The sequence below is a fragment of the Gymnoscopelus microlampas genome (assembly GCF_963454915.1).
Source record: "Gymnoscopelus microlampas genome assembly, chromosome: 15".
Classification (NCBI taxonomy): domain Eukaryota; kingdom Metazoa; phylum Chordata; class Actinopteri; order Myctophiformes; family Myctophidae; genus Gymnoscopelus; species Gymnoscopelus microlampas.
In genome coordinates, this window is record NC_139952.1 from 34,659,731 (window position 1) to 34,682,945 (window position 23,215).

Below are 23,215 nucleotides of genomic sequence, written 5' to 3' on the forward strand. Positions count from 1 at the left end.
TTCAAGTTTTTATTTCTTCACTATTTAAAAAAAATAGCAGATCTACAAGCTCGCGAAGGGCTCGCTTCTTTTGGGCTTGTTTACATAGACCTGGTTGCTGTTTCTCTCGATAAACCTGGCAACGCTGCCCTGTGCGATGCCAGAAGTGGCGTTTTGACTTTGTGGAACACAGTCTGTATGTGTGCATTTCGCGTCAGTCAGACATGTATATCTACACATCTATGATATTACGTGAGCTGTAGAACGCCTGGGAACGAGGTTTGCAGGTTCCTGTTTTGAGGAGCAGTCTTTAATGTTACTGACGCGCTCTCTTGTAGGTTACTTGACATTTCTACAACAAGGCAGCTAGCAGGCAGCTAACCGCTGGCAACAGGAATACTCGCCCCTAAACACGCTCGCCCCCATTTTCCCCGCGAACCAGCAGTTCTTGTATTTGTTTTACTGAGGATAAGGTTAGAAATAAGTTTAGGGTTAGGCATAGTTTTACTGAGGTCAAGTTTAGTAATACGGTTAGGGTTTGGCATCGTTTTACTGAGGTTGTGTTTAGGAATAAGGGTAGGTTTAGTTTAGGCATAGTTTACTGAGTGTAGGAATACCAGGCGAATACCGCCGCATTTGCCCCCGGGCGACTGTGTTTTGGGGCGAGCGTTTTGGTATTCGGCAGCTAGCCGCTTCCTTCCTGGAGGAACACTTTGTTTATTCATAGCAGCGTTGAGGCACTCCTCGTCCTCGCCTCACCACCGTTACACTAGCAGCCAGCTAGCATGCTGTTGTTGTCTGGTCAAATCGGGCGACTTATTGGGCTTTAATTTTCAGTCATGACCGAGTTAAGATGTCGGAAAACTGAGAAGCTTGGAGGGGAGGAAGGGGAAGACGAGGAGGAGCTGCATGAGGAGGAGGAGGACGACGAGTCACACACTACAAGTAAGTTGACTATCAGTCAAATCCTTCAGGGGTCTTCAACGTTTTTCAGCCCAAGGACCCCTTAGCTGAGAGAGAGATGAAGCAGGGACCCCCCTCACTACATGTTGTATACAATTGTGTTGCAGATATAACTTTTTTCATAGATTTCATAGATAGCTTCATAGACTTGTTCACAGCACTGTCATCAGTGGTGGATTCATGTCAATGTGCATTTTCAGACATTAAACCACTTTAATGTAAACTTTACATTAAAGTGTAAAACCTTTGGCTCTGTACTTGGTCTGCTGCCGCCCCCCCCGCCCCCCTCTACACCAAACCTCTCTGCCGAAAATAGCCGATCTGCAAGATCTGCTATTGCTATCGACAATTGGTCCCCCCAGAATAGAGATGCTAGGGTTTAAGTGGTTAATAAAAAAATATGAAATAGTTCCTATCAAAGTTTTGACGGCCCCCCTGTAATAACTCTGAGGACCCCCCTAGGGGTCCCGGACCCCCTGTTGAAGACCCATGCTTTAACTCTCTTGAGTGTACAAATGTAACCAAGTGGACCCATTTGGTTACATTTGTACACTCAGAGTTAACAAACGGATGAATGAAAATACCATAATTTGTGGTATGCTAGTACTAAAGGTCCCTGAACTACAGTGTCTGGTGGTGCAGGTGTGAATGAAGGTCCGTTGGGGGTAAACCCACAGGAGGAAGTGGCAAGTGCCTCAGCTGCTGCAGCTGGCAAAGAGGTGACGGATGAGGATGACAAGGTGCCGGATGAGGAGGATGTGAAGGTGGAGGATGAGGATGACAAGGAGGTGCAGGATGAGGAGGATGACAAGGAGGATGCTCAAACTAAAGAAAAAGAGATCGGCAGCAATAAGTTGACTGCTGAAAGTTCCAGGGGCACCTCCAGTTGTAAGTATGCAGGTATATGCCAGACAATATATTCAATACTTTCCAGGCGTAGTTAGTTAAGCAATTATTCTAATTCTGGGAACCACAGCGTTAACTGAGACATCATCGATACAACAGGCCATGTCACTGCCATCATTATTATCTCTTCACTTCTCAGCGGTCATTCTTCAGCGGGTGGTGAAACTGTTCTTTGGATGTCTGGCAGCGGTTGCATGTGGCATGCTTTACGCCGTGTACCTCTCGGCCTACCATGACAGGAAGTTTTGGTTTTCAAGTAGACCGGTAGGTTGCATTATTTGTCATCAGCCAAGTCACCCGACAGCAACTTCCACATCTGACTGCATGTTGTTGTTGTTGTTTTGTCCTGCACCTCAGGAGTTTGAGCGTGAAATCACCTTCCAGGGAGGCAGCGGCCTCTATTATTATTACTACAAGCACATGCTGTCAGCACCAACTTTCGAAAGAGGTGCAGTCATCATTTCTTCTCTATTAAATATATTGCTAGAACAAAATGTCAAAAAAATCTATTGTTTGTCTCTCCTCTGAAATGATTTTGGTCTTACCTCTTTATAGCCAAATAGCTATTCATCATTTTGAAACCCTGAACTTACACACTGCTCTGCAGTGCTCTCTCTTTTTCAGTTTGTGTGGGTTCTTACCTCTTTGTGTTTTTGTTCAGGGTTTTACGAGCTGACTGTAGATAACAGGACAGTTGCTGGTCAGACCATCAATGCTGTGGAGCGGCTGTCTCTGTACCCAGAGGTCATCACCAGCTTCATCTACAGAGTCACAGAAAGCCAGGTCAGTCCAGTGCCTCTCCAGGAAACACAGAATAGTGTCTTATAGTTAAGTCTCTTGATATTGGTAACCATTACAGTGCATCTCTGTGTACTCTGTAGACAGTAGGCTCTGTGCATAACTGTAGTCCCAGCACGGCAGCAGATTTAAACAGTTAACTAAAGGCTAAATAAAAGATTGAGCGCATTGTGATATGTATACTACTGGTTTTGACAGAACAGTTACCCCATGAGATTTATTATAGAGCTAAAAATGTTTAGAACCATGATCTCCCGCTGTGTGCGTTGACACTGTGGTAAATGAGCCACAGTTAGCCAAAACGTTCTCATGCATGCACCATTAGAAACTATGGATACTCTCATACAATATTAGACAAAGGAAAAAGTGGCTTCTAATGTAGACTTTAATTGTACTGTACATGCTTGAATTTGTGTGTGAAAAATGATTGAGGTGTCAGTCAGACTATCCTCTTTCTGCATCCATCAGGACTTGATAGAGCCAATTTATTTCTACATCGGAGCAGTGTTAGGCCTTCAGGCGGTCTATGTCACTGCCCTGTTCGTGTGTAGCTGGGTGATGAGTGGTAGCTGGGTAGCAGGTATGCTGGCTGTGGCCTGGTATGTCATCAATAGGTGAGTGGAATCCCATTAGGTCATTTATGTTGCTATAATATCAGTGTTGCTCAAACTTTTTCATGTCAAGGACCCCCAAAATTATATGTATTTGGCCGCAGACCCCCCATCTCAAAATATGTTGTTCAAGGGACCCCCAGAAGCAAAGATTTGAGTTAAAAATGTTCGCTTTAAAAAATATATACATTCAAAGATTTGCAAACATTTTCACTATTTTTCAAAAATAGAAGATATACAAGCTCATAGCACGGCACTTGTATATCTTCTATTTTTGAATAGCCCAAAGTATAAAATATGGATAAAGTGTTACACAGATGCGTTCCCGGTCTTAATGGGTTAAGCATACTTATTGGAAAACAAACCTGAGAACCTCACTCCTGTTTTATGGGAAAACATTTTCCATTGTATTTCTAGCATTCATTATTTCCCTTATTGGCCCAGTCCTTTATAATATATCCATAACTGTTGTAGTCGGTGATATGTTAATAAGTGTCCATTTCTTGAAATGCGTGTATTTACTCTTGCAGGTGTATGACACCAACTCACTAACACCAACAATATTATTTTTATTTACCATTTATTTCCCCCAGATCAGATACAACCAAAGTGGACTATGCCATTCCTCTGCGAGAAAACTGGGCTCTGCCTTACTTCGCCTGTCAAGTGGCAGCCTTGACAGGATTCCTTAGTAACAACATCAGCCCTGCCACAGAGGTGAGTGTCTCATTTTCTTGATCCATCTTTATTATTATCTTAACCCATTAAGACCGGGAACGCATCTGTGTGTGTAACCACTTGAACCATTATTTTATACTTTGGGCTATTCAAAAATAGTGAAAATGTGTGCAAATCTTTGAATGTATATATTTTTAAAGCGAACATTTTTAACTCAAATCTTTGCTTCTGGGGGTCCCTGGAACAACATATTTTGAGATGGGGGGTCTGTGGCCAAATACATATAATTTTGGGGGTCCTTGACATGAAAAGGTTTGAGCAACACTGATATTATAGCAACATAAAGTGTTTCAGAAAACTGTTAGGAATTTAGAAAACGTTTGTAGAATCAGGTCTTAATGCGTTAACCACTATCAACAATATTTTTTATTTAGAATGTGTCCACTGCTACGTAACCTTTGAAGACTTTATGTAATTACATTGATATATATATAAATTGTTTCTCTTCAATCCTCTAGATGTTCTGCTATCTTTCTATGAGTGCCACCACGTTTATCTTCCTTCTGGTCTGGGAACACAGCCATTATGTGCTCTTCTTTCAAGCCCTGGCTCTCTTCCTGCTTGACTCCTTTGACCTGGTTCCACCCCGCAAAGTAATAAACTCCTTACATTCCTCCCCACCCTGTTAAGAATACATTTCCTAACTCATTAAATACCAAACCTACCACTGCAATATTGTTCCCTTTTTTAAACCCCTTTGTTTAGATTGTAAAATATTTGATTTTGATGATAATCTTGTCTTATAAGCTTACAATTTGTTGTTGTCACTTTCATTACATTAAAGGTAGGGTAAGTGATTTCCTTTGGTTAAAGTAAGTGTTAAATAGCTGTATATTCTGATAGTACTCATTGCTGTTTGTTCAATAACAGGAGTCTACATGTCTCTCCAGCTCTTTATTAATCAGAAAATGAATTTTCAGGTCAGGATTTATCTAATCAGGATAGAGAACTCCGACAGGATACAGATTAAACAAGTGAAATTGGAACTGATGACACAAAGAAATGAGCAGACAAAATTGGAACTGGAACACTAAAAAATTAAACTGATAAATGGGTACTCTCTCATGATTTGCTGATATTACCTGAAAATGTATTTTCTGTTTATCTGTTGGAGAGACAGGGAGACCTCTGTTACTGAACAAACACTCTATAGCAATGATTATGCTTTAACCTTATAACAAAAACGTTTTTGTTTTAATCAAAAAATACCACTTACCCTACCTCCTTAAGGACTCATACAAACAATACAAATGTACACATAGCCAGCCTATGACTACAAAGGGCTTAAATATGTATTTCACTTGGAGAAATTAAATTACATCTCTCCTTAAACAATAAAGTTAGGACTTTTCTCTCTCTCTCTCTAATGCCTCTCTCTCTCTCTCTGCCATCATGTCTATCTCTATGATGCACAGATGGCTGACATTCACAAGGTGTACCTCAGTGCCATGTTCCTGGCCTATGTGTTCCAGTTCCAGAACCCCGTTCTACTCAGCTCCCCTATGCTCAGCCTCCTGATAAGCTCAGTGCTTGCGAGGTACTTTCAGGTAGAGTTAGCTCCCCTCTCAACCATTGCACAGTACAGTAGATGGACCGACATGAACAGATCAACAATACATCGTATCACATTATTGGAATTTTGAACATTGTTTTTTTTTGTGTCTTGCCTAGAGTAAATCCCCTTAGAAAGAAACATTAATTGAAAAAATGTATACACCCACACACAATTCATTCATTAATGAACAAACAGGACCTTCCTCCTGATGAAGGTCCCTATGTACCCAAAACGTTGACTAATTAATAAAGCAGAGAAAAGTGTGCACGGGAGTATATTTTTTCTATTAACATATCTGTCCTTACAAATTACGTTAGAATTCCTTACCATGCTGTCTAGACTAGACTTACCAACATCAAAACTACCATCATTTTGTAATGTGCGCAGCTACCATCAGACCAGGGTAATGTTTTCAAATCATGTCTAGGTGCAGGTGTGCTTCCTCTGAGTTCTTCTTTTGTAGTGGGTGCTCATCTACAGAAACTAGCTAAAAAGAACCACCAAAGTGGAAATATCGGGACTCCAAAATTGAAGACTCTAATACACATTCTTATATTCAGAGCAAGCTAACGTGTTCTTCCTCAGAGCAGATTTATTTTGATCATTGGGTGGGTGAGGTTTACTGTATCAGGGCTGTTAAAGTAATGTATGCCACAGTCACAAATTCCACCCATAAAGTATCCAATCAAACATTTAATAAAACACTTTTGTCAAGAGCCTTTCATGCAGGGCTAACTCACATGACTGTACATTAGAAGTAAGGCACCGACTTAGAACTTCCTAGCACCTACTGTAGCACTGCCACTGAGCAGTTCCCAGGGGCCAGATTCAGATCTAAGGCCAATTTCTTGCTCGGGGCACTGGCAGGACTATGTCCCTAACATGCAATACTTTTGATGTGGGAGGAGACCGGACAGGTGGGCAATATGCAAACTGTACATATTCAGGTTTGCAATCAGGATCTTCTGGATGTGGGGAAACAGTGCTTAGCACTGAGACACTCTCAAGTACCTTTGCAATTTGCTTTCATTGTTCTCTGTGAAAAGTGCGTAAAGTCATTCCATTTCTGATTTCAGAAAAACATGAAGACAGGGACCCTGATGGCTAGATTGAGGAAACTGTTCCTGCATTTCTACTTGGTCTTTACCACAGGAATCACCTTCAGCTATGTGGTCAAGGTAAACCTGAAAACGGGGATGCTGTATTTAATAATGTGCTACATCAGTCTGGGAAGTCTGACTGCTTCTATGTCTGTACAGAATGCAAGTCTTGAAGTAAAGAAAATCGGTAACACTTTACTTAAGGTTGGATCGACAATACATTATAATCACATTTATAATGCTTTGTAATGCACTTATTAGGCTTCATAACACTCCTCATGAATATTAATAATTATGCATGACAACTTATAACAAGATTTATGAAGTATAGTATAAGTGCTGGTGCATTATAAGGTCAGCGTAACAACACACTATAACTACCATACTACCATCAGTTATAAAGTGTCTTTTTGTATAAACAAAAAATCTATATACAGTACTTAGGGCTCTGCTAAATTGTAAATTGATCAGTGTTTGACTATTTGAAATTGTCCTTACTTTCCACATTTAAAAAGCATGGATTGCCACCATGCTAACATATTGAAATACTTCACTGCTGTTGATGTAAATAGTCAATATGTTGATATAAGAGGTGTGTGTGTTGTTATGTTCAAATAGCTCTAGATGGGAAAAGGTGTACAACGTGCCTTTGCACTAGATGCAGCTCAGTGCATCTAGCTTCTTGTAGTGACTGTTTTTGTGTATTCATTCACAGAAGCTTTTACCAATCAGTGAAGATGACTTCATATTGAAGTTCCTTGAAGTGAAATTTGGGCTGATCTCAACAACGTGAGTGGCAACATTTGGAGATTTATCTTGCATGTCTTCCCATATGTTGAGGTACATAGGAAAACATACTGGCTTTTAACAGCAGCGATTATTAGTATATCAGTAAACCCCTTCTATTACAGTATATATGTCTCTCTCCGTGTTCAGCTCTACCGTATATATCCATGTCTCTCAATATCTCTCATTTAGGGATTTTATATCTATAATAATCAAATATTTATTTCTCTAAGTGACTTTGTCACCAATCACCTGCTGTGCCAAGAGGGATTCCAGACCCCCACTCAGGACCTGTTTCTGCGGCTGACTCAGGCCTCAGTGCTGCCTTTTTACATCCTGGTTCTCATGGTCTGTTTGCTGTCCACCCTGCAGACCATTTACAGAAGACTCAGGTTAGAATCTGGAGTGATTGGTGTAAATAGTGATAGTGATCGATCTGAGCTTTCTTGTTTGTTTTTTTGCATATCCTGAGGAAAGTAAATCTGTGATCGGTATCAGCCCCAAAAATCCTGATCAAAGCACCCCTACCCAAAGTTACATTTGTTGATTCATACTGTATGTTTTTACTCTTTTTCAGTGGCCAGCCAATGAAAACCAACCTCAAACTTGAGGATGGGCGAATAGGGGAGCAGCCTGAGGTCATCTATCATGTTTTCCACTCACTGCTGTTTGGAGGACTGGCTATGGTTTTTGAGGGGTATGTTTATACACAGACATCCTGAGTGTTCATTTAGGACACATAGACACTAAGGAGATCCTGCAGGGGAAGTTCAGTTGTCATGAAACACAGGACAGATACAATTAAGGGGCAGTAAAATACTACTAATAGAAATAAGAAAAATAGTAAGTAGGTAGTAAAGCTCAGTCACACAGAACTTGAATATTATTATATACATGATATAATATTAAAGTGAAAACCAGCTGGATTTTACACCAGCATCAACCTGGATGAATGAGGCATCACCAAATGATTAGTTATAATATTCATTACGCATTTTCGGATTTATTCGTCACTCCCAATTTTTTATTTTTTTTGTTTCAATATTTTTATAGATTTTTTCAGGTTTTTCTTTGACTGTACATAACACCACATTCATCCTACATAAGCCCATTCCCACCCTTCCCACCGACTACACAATTACCCTCGATTACACAAATCTACACAAACCACGTACAACACAGGGCCCAGGCGTATAAAAGGAAACAAAACCATTAAAAAATAATGACTTCTTCAGATTTAATTTTAATAATTCATGAAACATTAGTTCAACTTGAGAGGAAATTCAGATTCAAAATAAGAAACAAATGGTTTCCAGACCCTTAAAAACTTCTGCTTTAAACAATATCTATTGTTTTTTAAATTGGTATTATGTTTTATTTTTATTTTATCAGTGCATTATTGTCTATATATTTACCATAAGTGGCAGCAGGATGCAGTCATTACATAATGGTTGATTTGTTAACTTTCTTTGTCATGCAGGATGAAGTATTTATGGACCCCATACGTCTGTATGTTCACAGCGTTTGGTGTGTGCTCTCCAGACCTCTGGATGACTATGTTCAGGTGGCTCAAACTCAAGTCCATTCATCCTGTTGTGCTGGTGAGACACGTTGAATACCATTCTAGTTGTCTAATATGTCTGCCAAATAGTATTCCTATCTAAGTTATTTTGCGCTTGTGATACTCAAGTTTCACGCATTCATCAAGCAGACTTAAAGCTTTATGTTGTGCTTTAGTTTTGGTCTTTTTATGTTTCTTAGATAGGCTTGATGTTTTTATGTTGCACTGCAAGTGGCTGAAGGGGAACGGTATTTCATATTCTTTATGTATGTAAGTACATAGGAAAATTGACAAATAAAGTGATTCTTGATTCTTGAGCTAGACTATGTAACATTTTAGTGAATAAATGGTTATCCTGACTAATCTGTATGGTAACGTATGTTAGTACAATATAACTTACACAATTGGGGTGGTTGTGTTTGTTAAATGGTTGACAAGTTTTCAATCAAAATTAAATTTCTCCCCTGAGCAAGCAGACAGGATGTAGTAGCTTAGTGGTAAAAACTGGGTAACCGGGGTTCAAATCCGGGATAGGACATGAAAGTTAGGCACCTCCTTGTAGTGATGGGTCGTTCATGATCGATTTGTTCAAAATAACTAGTTCATTGCCGTGAACGAGCTCGTTCACTTCCTGAAACTGTTACGTTCACGCTATCGTTCATGCCCCCCATCCCCTCCCCCCGTACACAGGGCGGGAGGGCGGGCTGTACGTGCAACGTAATAACGCTCCCGCAATGGTGTTTTCACTAGTAAATCGCTATTGAACGAGAACAAATCATTTGAACGAATCATTGCAGTGAACGAAATCGTTCGTTCACTGAAACAAATGTCTTTTCCCACCTCTACCTCCTTGCTGTTAAGTGTTAAGTATTGTCTTATTTGTCTCCCTGCAGGCACTAATATTGAGTACAGCAGTGCCGACCATCATTGGTTTCAGTTTGTGGAGAGAGGTGAGGGTTGATTCTTAATCATCAGACTCATCTTTATTGTTCAGTTTATTGTCGTTTGACTTTATCACCGCTTAATAGTCACGTTCAGTGTGGATGTACTTATGGCTGTGCAATGCTCAGTCTTAAAAGAAATACTTGAGCATTGCCGTATTTCTTTATCTCATTTGCCTTCCCCTCTCTCTGCAGTACTTTCCACGTGTCCTAGCAGAGCTGAATGAACTTCAGGAGTTCTATGACCCAGATACAGTAGAGCTGATGACCTGGATCAAGTAAGTATCAAATTTCTCCTCTATATGCAATGCATGAAAGAATGGGTTGTTATCTTTTAAACATTATTACATTATTCAGTCAACGCAGGCCCCAGAGTCTGGCCTGTATTTGCTACGGCCAGACTATGAATTTGCCTTTAAGCTATAATATTTTATATATATTTATATATAACATTTCAGGAGTCCCGCTTTGGTGTTGGCTAGACTGCACTCTCGCGTCGCATAACATTTTAATATCATGGCACATTACTTTTCAGCCTGTCACTCTGGTTTGCACAGTAATGATGTAATGACAGTCCTTTATTATGTCCCTTCCCCCCACTGCTCTGTGTCTTTTCATCTGACATAATGTCTTCATGAGGCACTTCCTACTTGTGTAGGCCGTATATCTGACAGACACATCTATGCACTATGTTTGACTATGATTACAAATTGTGTCCTAGAGAGGGAGTGAGACATAGTCAGATAGAGATGGATGTATTTTGACATTACTGCATCCAATATTGTGTTAGTTTTAGTTATATTATACTCTTATAGGTACTGTAGTGTAGTGCATTTCATAACTAACTACAGAAAACCAAAGAGAAAACAAATACAGTGCGATGCAGGTTTTTCATTATTCCTTCTAACAACACATACATTTGAACCATTCAAGCATCTGTTTTTGTGCATTAATGTCGATAAGAGGGCAAACCAATGCTAGACACAACTACTTATATAGGAATATTTATTCAAACATGCACATGTCAACAACTTAATTTAATGACCACAGACCTCTCTCTCTGTGCCATTAAAAATGGAAGTAACTTGACTGGGGTTTATGCAGAATACAAAGCCATCCTTCCCCCTTAGCTTGTTTTGTTTATATTACTGTATAGATTGTGTGGCGGCCAGCTAATTGGATAAATCCATTGCAATAGGATAAAGCGGTTCTGGACGAGTGGAGTGGGTGAACTGTGGGTTGCACTTAGGCACCACGCTGTGGCAGAAAAAGCAGCGTGCATGCCAAGCACTTAGGACAAATTAATGTGTTACATCCGCTAGCTATGCTAGTGCAGGACAGTTGGGAAGGCTTCCCCTATTGGGCGGCGCTGGGCGCCTGGGCGGGGCTTCTTTCCTCTACATTAGAAGAGTTGGGAACGGTAGGCGTGGTCACATTCTAATACAGCCCGAATACCCAATCTTAGCACCGGCCTCAGTGGCGCACCTCGCTAATCATTAGACTCCCAACCCACTACCACTGAGAGTCTGGGTTTGTCTCCCGCTTGAGACGTTACTTTTTCAAACAACCGCAGACTACTTTTATTCGCCAATAAAGTATAGTTTTGGACCCAGACCGCGACGGAGGGGCCCAGTCTCAAGTGAACTTGAGCCACGAGAGGCACCGCCGAACGTTGCGAAGTTCGCTTGTGCCTTCTCAGCCCCGTCCGAGTTATGTACCGATAGGCACAGAATCGTAAACGATGTTGTGGGGACTGCGTTTTCCCCAACTGCCATTCAAAGTGACTACTGGCCAATCACAGCGCGTCTTTGCCGGGACTTCCCCAACTCCCGTGCACTAACATAGCTTGCGTTACATCCAGTCTGAAAACTGCTGACAGTTGCTTTAAAAACTGGAATAACCGTTTAACACACCTAGAGCAGCACAGCATTATTTGTACTATATTTTAATCATTTATATTATTTGAGTTATTTGAAATGTTTGTGTACATGATCAACTGTATACTTGCCCCCATCCCTATCATTTTTGTTTTCTCCCTCACTCACTGTTCTCTCTCCTCTTCATTACAGGAGACACGCTCCAATGGCAGCTGTGTTTGCTGGCAGTCCTCAGCTGCTGGGGACGGTGAAGCTATGTTCAGGGTGGTCTGTGACCAGTCTGCCCCTTTACTCAGACAGCCTGCTGAGGAGGAGTGAAGATGTGAGTACCACGCACACCTTTCTTGCAAAATAACAGATAGTTACATGAGGGTAGTAGACCATACGATACCGCAAGACAAAATAGTATTTTACTAATTGCCGGGCGTTCTCTATATAGAAATATTTATTCATGGACTTGTAGTAATGTTTTCCTGTCTAGCATTCTAGCATACTGAGAAGTGCTGCATTCTGCTGCTTATAGCTTGTAAACACTAAACACAACTCACAACAACAGAACAATGCAGCATGCCACCAAGTTCAAATATGCTATGTGGACTTAGACCATCAATAGGGACGAGCATGAATTGCTTTAGTTATCAAAGAGGAGTCCAGGGACCCCCAGCGTATGTTATGTCCGTCCGTCCGTGTAAGCACGGGATGAGCACGGGATTTTAAACAGCTATAACTCCAGTTTGCAGCATGCCACCAAGTCGAAATTTGGTATGTGGACTTAGACCACCAATTGCTGATGCCCCGCCCCCTCTGTCTTCCCATTGGCTGGCCTTCAAACAGCCATAACTCAAGTTCGCAGCATGCTAGGGAGTACAAATTTTGCACATGGACTAAAAGCACCAATAGGGACCAACTCTTATTACTTAAGCTCTGCCCATTGGCTGGGCTTTAAACAGCCATTATTCCACTTTGCAGCATGCTACCAAGTACACATTTGGTAAGTGGACTCAGACCACCAATAGGGACGAACTGAAATGAATTAAGCCCCGCCCCAAAGGCACCGCTTCCTTCACACAGGGTGTGATTTTCAAATGGAGATGAAAGAGCTGAATTGAAGATTTTAGTTTTTGTCATTTCATAGGTTATCTTTTCTTTTACATTGACAAATTATTAAACCAAACCCTCCCCCCCCCCTTTCTTAACAGACTTACCAGGTTTATGCAATGAGGTCAGCAGAGGATGTCTACAAAATTCTGACCTCTCACAAGACAAACTATGTGATCATTGAAGAGTCACTTTGTAATGAGCTTAATCATAGCAAGGGCTGCAGGATCAAAGAACTGTTAGACGTTGCAAATGGACATGTGAGTATATGGACATCTACTGTTAACCCCCCATTCCTAATAGATAAATGTATATTTGACAAACAAGTACTTGTTTCATTGATTTTGAGCACAGAGATAAAACTGCTACAAACATAACATTCCAAAAGGATGTTGCATTAAGGTGCCCATCATTAAAACATAACCTTGTACAAATACTGCAAATGATATGTATGAGGTACTGCATAATGATGACATCCATATCTTCTTTTGAACACTGAATGTCACTATCCTCCTCTCCCAATCAGGTGGTGTATGACAGAGGGGAGGTATATTCTTTCTCCAAGCACGGAAGGTTCTGCCAAGTGATAAAGTCTAACTATTCGCCTTACACAAACTACTTCACCAGAGTTTTCTGGAACCGCTCCTTTCATGTGTACAAAGTGAACTCTGTCATCTCATTCCAGTACTAATTACAGTTTCAGGGGTGTCAAACTACCAACCTGCGAGCCCAAACTCGCCCGCAGGAGGATTTTTGCGGAAAGGTAAAAAAAATAACAACAAAATGTGTTAATTGAACACACAATATTCGCATCCATTCTCTATGTTTGAATGGCAACCGCTCTCCTCATGCCTCTGCCACACGGGCTGTTGTGTGTTCATTGAAAACAGCAGGTAAACCACCCACTGTGGGTAAGCACCTACCACGAGGGTCACACTTGCATTTTCTTATCCCTGTGTGCCAGTGCTGCACTGAAGAATGTGAGGCACAGAGAATCGGGGACCTTGCAGGAGATTTTTATACTCAACTAAAAAACAAAATGAAGTGATTTATTGCTTTCTCTATAAACACCAACATGACTAATGCAGCTCAATTGGAGATATTTACAGTATTAGTGTGCTGATGCATCTTTGAATGTCACTGAGATATTTGTGGTTCTGGTGCCAAGTAGTAAAAGCCTGAAAATGGACACTGCCAGCTCAGTAATCCAAATTAATTTTATTACAGCCAATGGACTTGCCCATCAGAAATTTGAGGCCCTTTTATCAGAAAAATAAATATTTTCAATGGGCTACTGGCCACAATCATGCCCACTGGTTAAACAGTTGCTGTGCTCAAACAGTTCATTCAATTAAGCTACGTCTGGAAATTGGACTACGGTATTCATGAACAACAGCTTACAAACAGTGCTTGAATTTTGCTAGTAGAATTTTGCAGACGATTGGAGATCTCCACCTACAAACGAATCATGTCACTGCCACAATATGAAGGGCTGCCCATAAGACTGGTTGAGCAAAGTGATTAGAGACTGACTTGTGAATCTAGAATTTGGCTGGTACTCATCAGAAGAGGACCAGTTCTGTTCACCTTTGCCTCCCTCCAAACCCCCTTATTACTTAAAATTATGTACTACCATTTACTGGTGAGGTGAATCTAGATATGCATGTTGGGAATGCTGTGCACATTTGCGCACATCATTCGCCCAGTGCTTTTGAAGCTTTTGAAGGAAATCCCACAAAATGGTGGATTTCATTTGGACCAATCCGTCAACTGAGTTTCATAGTTGGATGAAGTCCTTATGAGGCCAAATGATGGAGAGAGTACCCATTTATCAGCTTCAATTTGATAGTGTTCCAGTTCCAATTTTGTATAATTTCTTGGTGTAATTTCTTCCAATTTCACTCGTCTATCCTGTATGAATTCTGGGAGACCTGTCACTGATATAACATTTATTTTAACAACAAATATCACTTACCCTACCTTTTTAAGCTGTTTTGGCTTCTACTTGGAATTGTCCTATTTGTGCAAAATCGAAGGTTGTGTTACAGAGTGCCAAACCCTATTAACAATAAAATATTTCCGTACATTTATAGACCATTAGGCTTCAAGTTCTGATTTTAACCATATTAACACTGCCATGCATACACTGTCATAGAACAGTGTATACAATTACAATAGGCATGCTGAAAGCCAATTGGATAGTGCAGGTGGAAAATTGATAAATTATGAAATGCAAATAAAAATGTATAGTATACATATTTCTGTTTGGTCCTAGACCAGAAATAATCAGTTGCCTAAGAATGTTACATATGAGTTTGACACCCCTGGCCTAACCACTGAGCCAAGATTGGATTTCTTATCCATTTTAAGTGTCTCAAGTCACATCTCCATATTACACACATTGCAGTATTGGGTGTTGTGCTTGGAACATTCTATGAGGGTTTACTTGTCTTTTGACTTTCTGATGTGACAGTGAAGGTGAAGAGCCTGAGATGTGATGCACCCTATACTGGACAGAGGCTGACACTGTATTTATTGGGTCTCATATCATCACATTAGATTTTCAAGTATGCCATGTCAATCACTGTACTGTATTTTGTTTTCCTGGAACTGTGATGGATTATGTGAAAGTAGATATCCGAGATTAATATGTCCACGATTCTGTACAATTTTAATATTTTTTTCTTTTCTTTTATGCAGCGCATGTGTACAGAATGTACTGTGTGGTTTTAAGATTGCTGCTTAAAGTATTCTCTGCCTTTGTTAGGATGGTGTGTGATTGTTTGCTGCCTGTGGTGTGTTCTGTAAAGGGGAAATTGTCAAACAGGATGAGCTGTGCTCACTCGGTAAATCCTAATTTATACTTTGACATATGATTCTTATTTTTTGTATTCCGAGGCAATCCGTTTCATGTTTTATGAGCATGATTAAAGCTGCGTCACAAGACAACCTGTGGTGGTGATGTCAGGTTGAAAGCTACTGGACATGCAACACTTTGCCCTGTTGTCGATTAACAGTTCTGTTAATTGAGCTGTTCAGTTTTGAAGTTTAGTTTTCTGGTCAATTCAATCTAATTTACATTTACTACTGTCCAGTTACATAAGAATAAAGGGTACAATCTACATTGTAAATTTACTTCAAAGTGTAAAATATAACTTTAATCCCCGCTTCAGTAGTGAGGGCTGGTTCTGAATCTACTCATTTTTTGTTACATATTCATTTATGACAACTGATAACAATGACAAGGCCACTACATGCTACTATTTTAGGTGGTCACGCTTTTGGTTTATAGTATTCCAACCACTGCAGTTTAAAGGGTGATCACCTAAAAGTGGGGCATGGATGGGCCTACAGGAGGGCAGCTTTTGGATTGTGGGCATAGATTCATTTCACTTGACATTAGCTGCAACTACAACACCTGGTGCTTTTTGGTCAATTTAGTATGGAGATGAGAAACTGAACCACCTAATGTAACAGCGATAGGCTCCTGACCTATGGACCAGGCAGTCAGTGGGCCACATGGCTCAGGAACAGTTTGTTACCAAGGCTTACTTATGGGTTGCAAAGCTGCTATAGATGCTAGTTTTAAGTGGATATGGAATTTTGGAATTTTCTATTGTGTACTGTACTCTATAGTAAAAGTCTGCCGTTTCTAATTCCCTCCAAAACATATAGACCATTCTGTAGAATTTTAGGATGAGGTCAAAGGTCAACACACTAGCACTCTGAGCAAGCAGAATACTGTATGTTTTATGTGTTGCCTTATGATTGTTTTAATTATTAAACTTTCAAAGTAATGCTTATTTTGTCTCCTACGTTTTGTTAATTTTTTCGAGGCTTCAAGTTGTGTATCCCTTTATAAAGAGGAGTCTTCGCAATTTTACACATATGTAACACAGCGGTAAAATAGACTACGCCACTAGTTAGGCTGAGTTAAAGGGAACTCAATAAACACCATATAAGGTTTCCCCAGTCAAGCTGTCAAATGAATGACAAACACAGAGAGTATAAAATCATAGTACATAGTACTGATCTTTATTTAATAAAATCTATGAGGTTAGAAGAGCAATAGATATAGCAAGAGCAAAACATAGCAAGACAAATACTGATCAACAGTTAGGAACCTGGGCAGTCCAGCGAACCTGTATACATAGAACCCAATTGGGTCACACCATGTTGCACATAGTATACATAGGCTACTGATGTAATATAACTGAATGCTCTGTCAGGATAACTGTGCTTAGATGGGAAGCAGCCAGATTAAACAAAATACAATAACTAAAAAACACAAAACCATATAAACGAATAAGGACAATAAACCATGGGGCAGCGGCAGACAACGCCTTGGCAATCTGCAAAGTGTTACATATCAATGTCAATAATACACCACCATTATTCATTAGATTTAGAATGTTGCCATGGCGTATGCCTACCTACTACTATGGAACACGGGTCATGCCACAGCAGCCTTCAGCTCACAGCCTTTGCCAAGCCCTACATAAACAAATGCAATTTAAAATACAACTATAAAATCGATAAACGTTACAAAATCGCTGCACATATAAATGTTTGCCTACCAATGTTCCTCCCCAGCTCAGCGTGACGGCAGGTGATTTCGACACTGATTACCGCACCGCTCAGCTCCCTATCAGATACTTTTATACTAATCATTAGGCATTGGTTGCAGCTGTGAACTAACGCCGGCTGGGAGGTCCCACAGGCTACACATAACTGGACAAAGTTATAAATGTATTGAGGACATTCGAACTGCGTGATTAGACCTGCAGTACCAGTAGAAAATAATGGGAAGGTATTTCCCGTTCAAACATTCAGAGCTCTGCGTGGATATTGACCAGTAAAGTATGTGGGAATCAAACACCTTGATCTGAAGGCCGAAGTGGTAAGCCTACTTGAGCAATGACCATAGACCAGTGGTGGAAATCCTTAACTTATGTAAAAATGTATTAATTCTGCAATGTAGAAATACTAGAAATAATAAGTCTGGAATTAAAAATGTACTTGAGTCAAAGAAAGTACAAAAGTATTGGTATCAAAATGTACTTAAAGTACCAAAAGTAGAAAGCACTCATTTCACAAGCTTTCAAATATATAAAAATCTTTTGAAAATAGCATATCTACAAGCTCACAATGCATAGCATCACCGCATTGTGAGCTTGTAGATCAGCAGTTTTCAAATGACCGAAATATATATAGGGCTGAAGTGGGTAATGTAATTTAACAATCAAAATCTAAAAGTAACTTAAGTTTTCAAATCATTTAAAAACGAGAGTAAAAATATAAATAAATACGCGACACTGAGATGTAGTGGAGTAGAAGTAAAAGTATTGAAAATTGGAAATACTCCAGTAAAGTAAAAAATAAATACCTCAAATTGTACTTGAGTATATGTACTTAGTTACTTTACACCACCGCTAGCTACTACTGAGGTGTTCAAATGTGCTCTACTAAAGCTCAATTGTTTTCTAAACTTCTAATATCAGCCAATCTTTTAGGTGATTTTTAAGTGTGTAGTGTGCATAGGACAGATGCTTCACACTGCGCCACTGTTACTGAGAGTACGGTAGTGACGTCAAATGTACGCTCGGAATTCCGAAAAAAGCAAAATGATGCACCACCACCGCCTTGTGGCACCATCTGGCATTGCATTTACCAACTGACTTACCGTAATAGATGATATATAATTAAAAAATGTAAAGTTGCCCAGAAATACCAGGTGCCCTCTGTTCCGGTTACCGTACAATATTATTTATTTTTTTTAAATCGCCTTGAAGTTAACCCCAACAAGTCTCCCTCCACACACACACACACACACACACACACGCCCGCCGGCATTTGTAACGTACATATTTCCATAAAAACAACTGCATCAACAGAAAATAAATCTCGGGCGACTTTTACAAATGTTACGGTATCGCAAGGCATCTCGATAACGTACACACGTGACATGCCATATTTGGGCAACGGCCGCAACGCACCTTGGCCTCTTCACTGATTGTGATTGGCCAAGCCAAACTGTCAGCCTCGCTGATTGCCCGAGCCTTGTGCCGCTGTATGATTGTAGGTAGGAGCGCGCGGTTTGAACCTTCAGTGTTCTTGCAATACTCGACCCAAGCGGTACTGTTGTTGACTCGCTCTTCTTCACGACGCTTCATCAACTGCCTGCCTGAGATCTGATCACCACACGACGCATTCTCGAAGTGTCATTGATCCAACTTGCTAACCTTTCGGTTCGGTTATATTATATTAGAGTTCCGGAAACTTTGAGCTTGCACCGTCTTTCACCATCATGGGACACCGTGCCAGCAAACCGACTCCTGCCAGTCACGGGACCACAGCATCTCGACCGTTGGTACCATTTGTTCAGGTAAGCGTCGACCTTTAGTCGTTTTTAACAAGTAAATTAACATGAATTGAAATGCATTGTGTTGGCGCATATTGTTTCTGTCGGGCAGAAACCTCTTATCTTTTTTTACTTTTTGTGTTTTTGTCATAAATTAACGCCCTACTTGATCACACTACACTACAGCTTCAAAAGCACCGTGTTTCGAGCTGGCAGATCTGCTACTTCAGCTATTTTTTAATTTGAATCCTGATTTTGTTTTTTGGACATGACATGAGGTTTCCACCCGGCAGAAAGATATTCACTATAATGTGTGGGTTCCATGTTCATTGTCAATTTGGCACGTTAAAGATGAATTATTACACTTTGGTAGCGGTGTGGGTTGTCGGTTGTGTACCTTGCCACGACGTAACTCCAAAATATTGAGGAGATATAGAATATAACGTACATTACATGTTCATTAGCACTTGAGCCCAAAGTTTAACGTAGGCCCACCAACCAAGGGGTCCCTCGCGGGTCTGTAACTCTGAGAGGGCATCTCTTTTTTTTCCATCTTTGGGACCCCAATCTACCCTGTACAATCCCTAGTGTTTATTTAACTGGTACATATCATACAAGATTTTTTTATTTTATCAAAGCACATGATTCAGCTCAACTCAATTATAGTATCAAGTAAATATGAAAAAGCACAGTATCACATGATGTTAATCAGTATGCCTATTATTTTGTAACCATGTCTTTTTAACTACCTATCCCAAAAGGAAATATGATCTTAAAGCAGGTTAATATGAAATTAATATGACGTCATATTTAATAATTTTCTGTTTTTTCTTTTCTTTCCAGCTTGATTTCCACCAGCAGGACAAGGTTCTACCTCCAGCCCAGCAGAACCCACTGTGGCATTCAGTGGCCAGTGGTTCTTCAGTGGAGACCACTAGGACCTGTGGTACCTTTAAGCGAGTAAGTGATGTTGACCTATTTAGTTTTGCAAAGACATTACCATGAATGCATTGTGTTGTATTCACTATAACCAGTGGTGTAAAGTAACTAAGTACTGTACTTAAGTACAATTTTGAGGTATATTTACTTTACTGGAGTATTTCCAGTTTTCAGTACTTCTACTCCATTACATCTCAGAGGCAAATATTGTACTTTTACTCCACTACAATTATTTGAAAACTTTAGTTACTAGTTACTTTGTAGATTTGGATTTTTATTATTACAAAACATGCGTTGACCACTTCAACCCTATATACATTTCGGCAATTTGAAAATAGCCGATCTACAAGCTCACAATGCGTATTGCGTAGCATAGCGACGCATTGTGAGATTGTGAGAGTTTGTAGATCTGCTATTTTCAAAAGATTTTTATACATTTGAAAACTTGTGAAAGGGACATTCTGCATAATGAGTACTTTCTACTTTTGGTACTTTAAGTGCATTTTAATGCCAATACTTTTGCACTTCTCACTCAAGTAAATTTTGAATTCCAGACTTTAACTTGTAACAGTTACATTGCAGTATTAAGTAAAAAGTGTGAATACTTTTTCTGCCACTGACCATAACATTACATGGACATGTTAAAGCAAAATGACACTTTGGTAAAGGTTTTTGTAGGTACCTCTTGCAAGGATTGTGTAACTCCAAATACTGATGACAACCTCAGTAGTTGCTCTGTTGATTAAAACATCATAATTCAAAATATTGCATGGTGAAACATGTCTCAAAGTCGCTCTTTTAGAACACAAATAAATGCTAAGTGGATTCTGACAATATTTAACATTACAAAACTCAACACTGCATTTGTTACATCATGGCAAGGTAACTTATTACACAACCCAAACCTCTGTCAAAGTGTAATCTTGCTTTAACACCATACTACAGTGTTAAAAAAAATATCTAGTATTAATGTGCATATTAACATGTCAACATAGCGTTGTAGACATTTATCTGATGTAAATTAGTTAATTAGATTGTTATCAAGAGTAACATAACAAGTGCAACAGTACATGTACAGTATCACATAGTATAATCAGTAAATATGAATTTACGTGTATTTTTGTAAGCACCGTCTTTTTAACCACCTGCTCTACACACTACATTATAGGAAATATGGTCTTATGTTAATCTGAGATAAATATTTAAATAACAATATTTTGTTTCATTTCCAGTTCGATTTCCAGGTGAAGTCCTCCACCCCCCACACAGACGACCTGGATGACTCTGAATTTGAGGTAATTTGTGTAACCGTATATTTTTTAAATACCTGCTCTATATCAAAATAAATGTGGTTTTATATTAAGTTGATCTGAGATAAATACAAAATAATAATTAACACTATTCTGTGATTTCCAGTTGAAGTCCTCCACTCCCCACAGAGACTACCTAGACCAGCTCTTTAAGGAGTCTGATGATGAAGGGTATGGCTCTCTGGGAAGACCCAATGGCAGAGAATCCCTCCAGCAAAAGAGGATCCCCACCCCTGACATCTGTGCCTATCTGCTGTCATTGAATAACAAAGACACTTTGAACCTCATGTACATAGCAAAAGAACTGCACAACATTTGAACAACATTTGTACATAATTGTAAATAGTTAGAAGTAGGCCTTTTTGTATATCAATCAATCACACTTTATTATTATTGTATTATTGTATATCAGTTGATGGGTAATTGTGTAAATAAATGCACCCTGCCTGTATATAATTGATTTCAGTTGTGTCTTTGATTTTTTTCAGTCCTCATTGTTTCACAGAATAATGTCAAACTTCTAATAGCAGCTCTGGTGTTAAGTTTGACATTTTTATATTGGTTCACATACAGTATATATCATGACATTTAGCACCTAAACACATACACAAGTTTAACAATCATCACAACTAAGAAATGTCCTTCAGGTCCCAGTGGAGATTGAACAGTTTGCAGAACAACATGGGCAAAGATTCCATATTCCATGTCCTGCAGTCTGCATTTTGTAATCATACATTATGTACAGTATGTAGCAAACTTACCAAGGTTATTAAGAGTTTATTGATCTATCGGGGACAATTATTTTGAGTCGACAAGTATAGCTTTGTTTTTTTCTGAACCTTGCGTTCCTTAACCAAGTTAGTTTGTCAGTCTGATGTTGTGAACATTTACAAACAATAACTTAACATGTCACTTTATGAATCTAATTAACATGAGGCCATTGATGTACTCTGTATTTTGTGAAAGTTGTACCAGGGTGCCCTTGCAGCAGTAACATTTAGTGGCCCCTTAGGGATGGAATACAACCACACCATAGCTTGTCTTATTACTCCAAAGCAAAAGCAAGTGTCAAAACCGACAATTTCCATCTAGTGGAAGAACGTTATTTAGGATATGCAAAAACATAGACATGAGTAGATGATGTCTATGTCACCTAACAACTTGATTTATTTATTTTCAAGAAAACACTAGTGACATTTGAAGAACAGGAGGTATATACAAATATTAAGTATATGTACTGATTGTTGTACTGTTACAATACTTATTGTAGTAAATCATTTTGGACACCAAGTGGCGGTGTACTACCACTACACATGGAGTTGGGGATGACATTTTTTTATTTATTTAAGCATTGTTAAAATTTAGGAATGGGTTTGGTGTGGCTAAGGCAAAGATAAGGAACTGTATTGATTCCAAGACACTGAATGCTGTCATGAAGTGCTGAACTCGCCAAGTAACTAAGTGGTTGTGTTCAGAATTGCAACACGCTTTTTCTACCAAGATAACTTTGGTTCTAGCACTGGTTCCGTTCTGGATTCTTGGAACCGTGGTGCTTTCTAGTGAGCCAGCCCTCATTCCCACCGGTTTTAAGCAGAACCACTGTAATGAAGGATATGTCATCAACGGAGGGCATTAATGATGCAAGCCATGTACATAGTACCTTGTAAAGATGAAAGACAGTATGATGGCAGT

The 23,215-nt window shown here is 39.6% G+C and overlaps 1 protein-coding gene across 2 annotated transcripts; it reads left to right on the top strand.

Annotated features, from left to right (window-relative positions):
• Window positions 1–144: 144 nt before the first annotated feature.
• LOC311061061 (putative C-mannosyltransferase DPY19L4) lies at window positions 145–15,862 on the top strand. Of its 2 annotated transcripts, none has more exons than XM_084079559.1 (19): window positions 145–924; window positions 1,585–1,842; window positions 1,988–2,112; window positions 2,206–2,296; window positions 2,510–2,631; window positions 3,115–3,260; window positions 3,851–3,974; window positions 4,454–4,588; window positions 5,411–5,542; window positions 6,627–6,728; window positions 7,366–7,439; window positions 7,670–7,828; window positions 8,014–8,133; window positions 8,917–9,037; window positions 9,891–9,947; window positions 10,134–10,216; window positions 12,008–12,137; window positions 13,015–13,173; window positions 13,440–15,862. In XM_084079559.1, the coding sequence occupies exons 1-19, from the start codon at window positions 819–821 to the stop codon at window positions 13,602–13,604; spliced, it is 2,409 nt and encodes an 802-aa protein (XP_083935685.1). In that variant the 5' UTR covers window positions 145–818; the 3' UTR covers window positions 13,605–15,862. The 2 variants fall into 2 exon arrangements, with proteins under 2 accessions (XP_083935685.1, XP_083935686.1); XM_084079560.1 differs by having other exon boundaries at window positions 1,585–1,830.
• The last annotated feature ends 7,353 nt before the right edge of the window (window positions 15,863–23,215 follow it).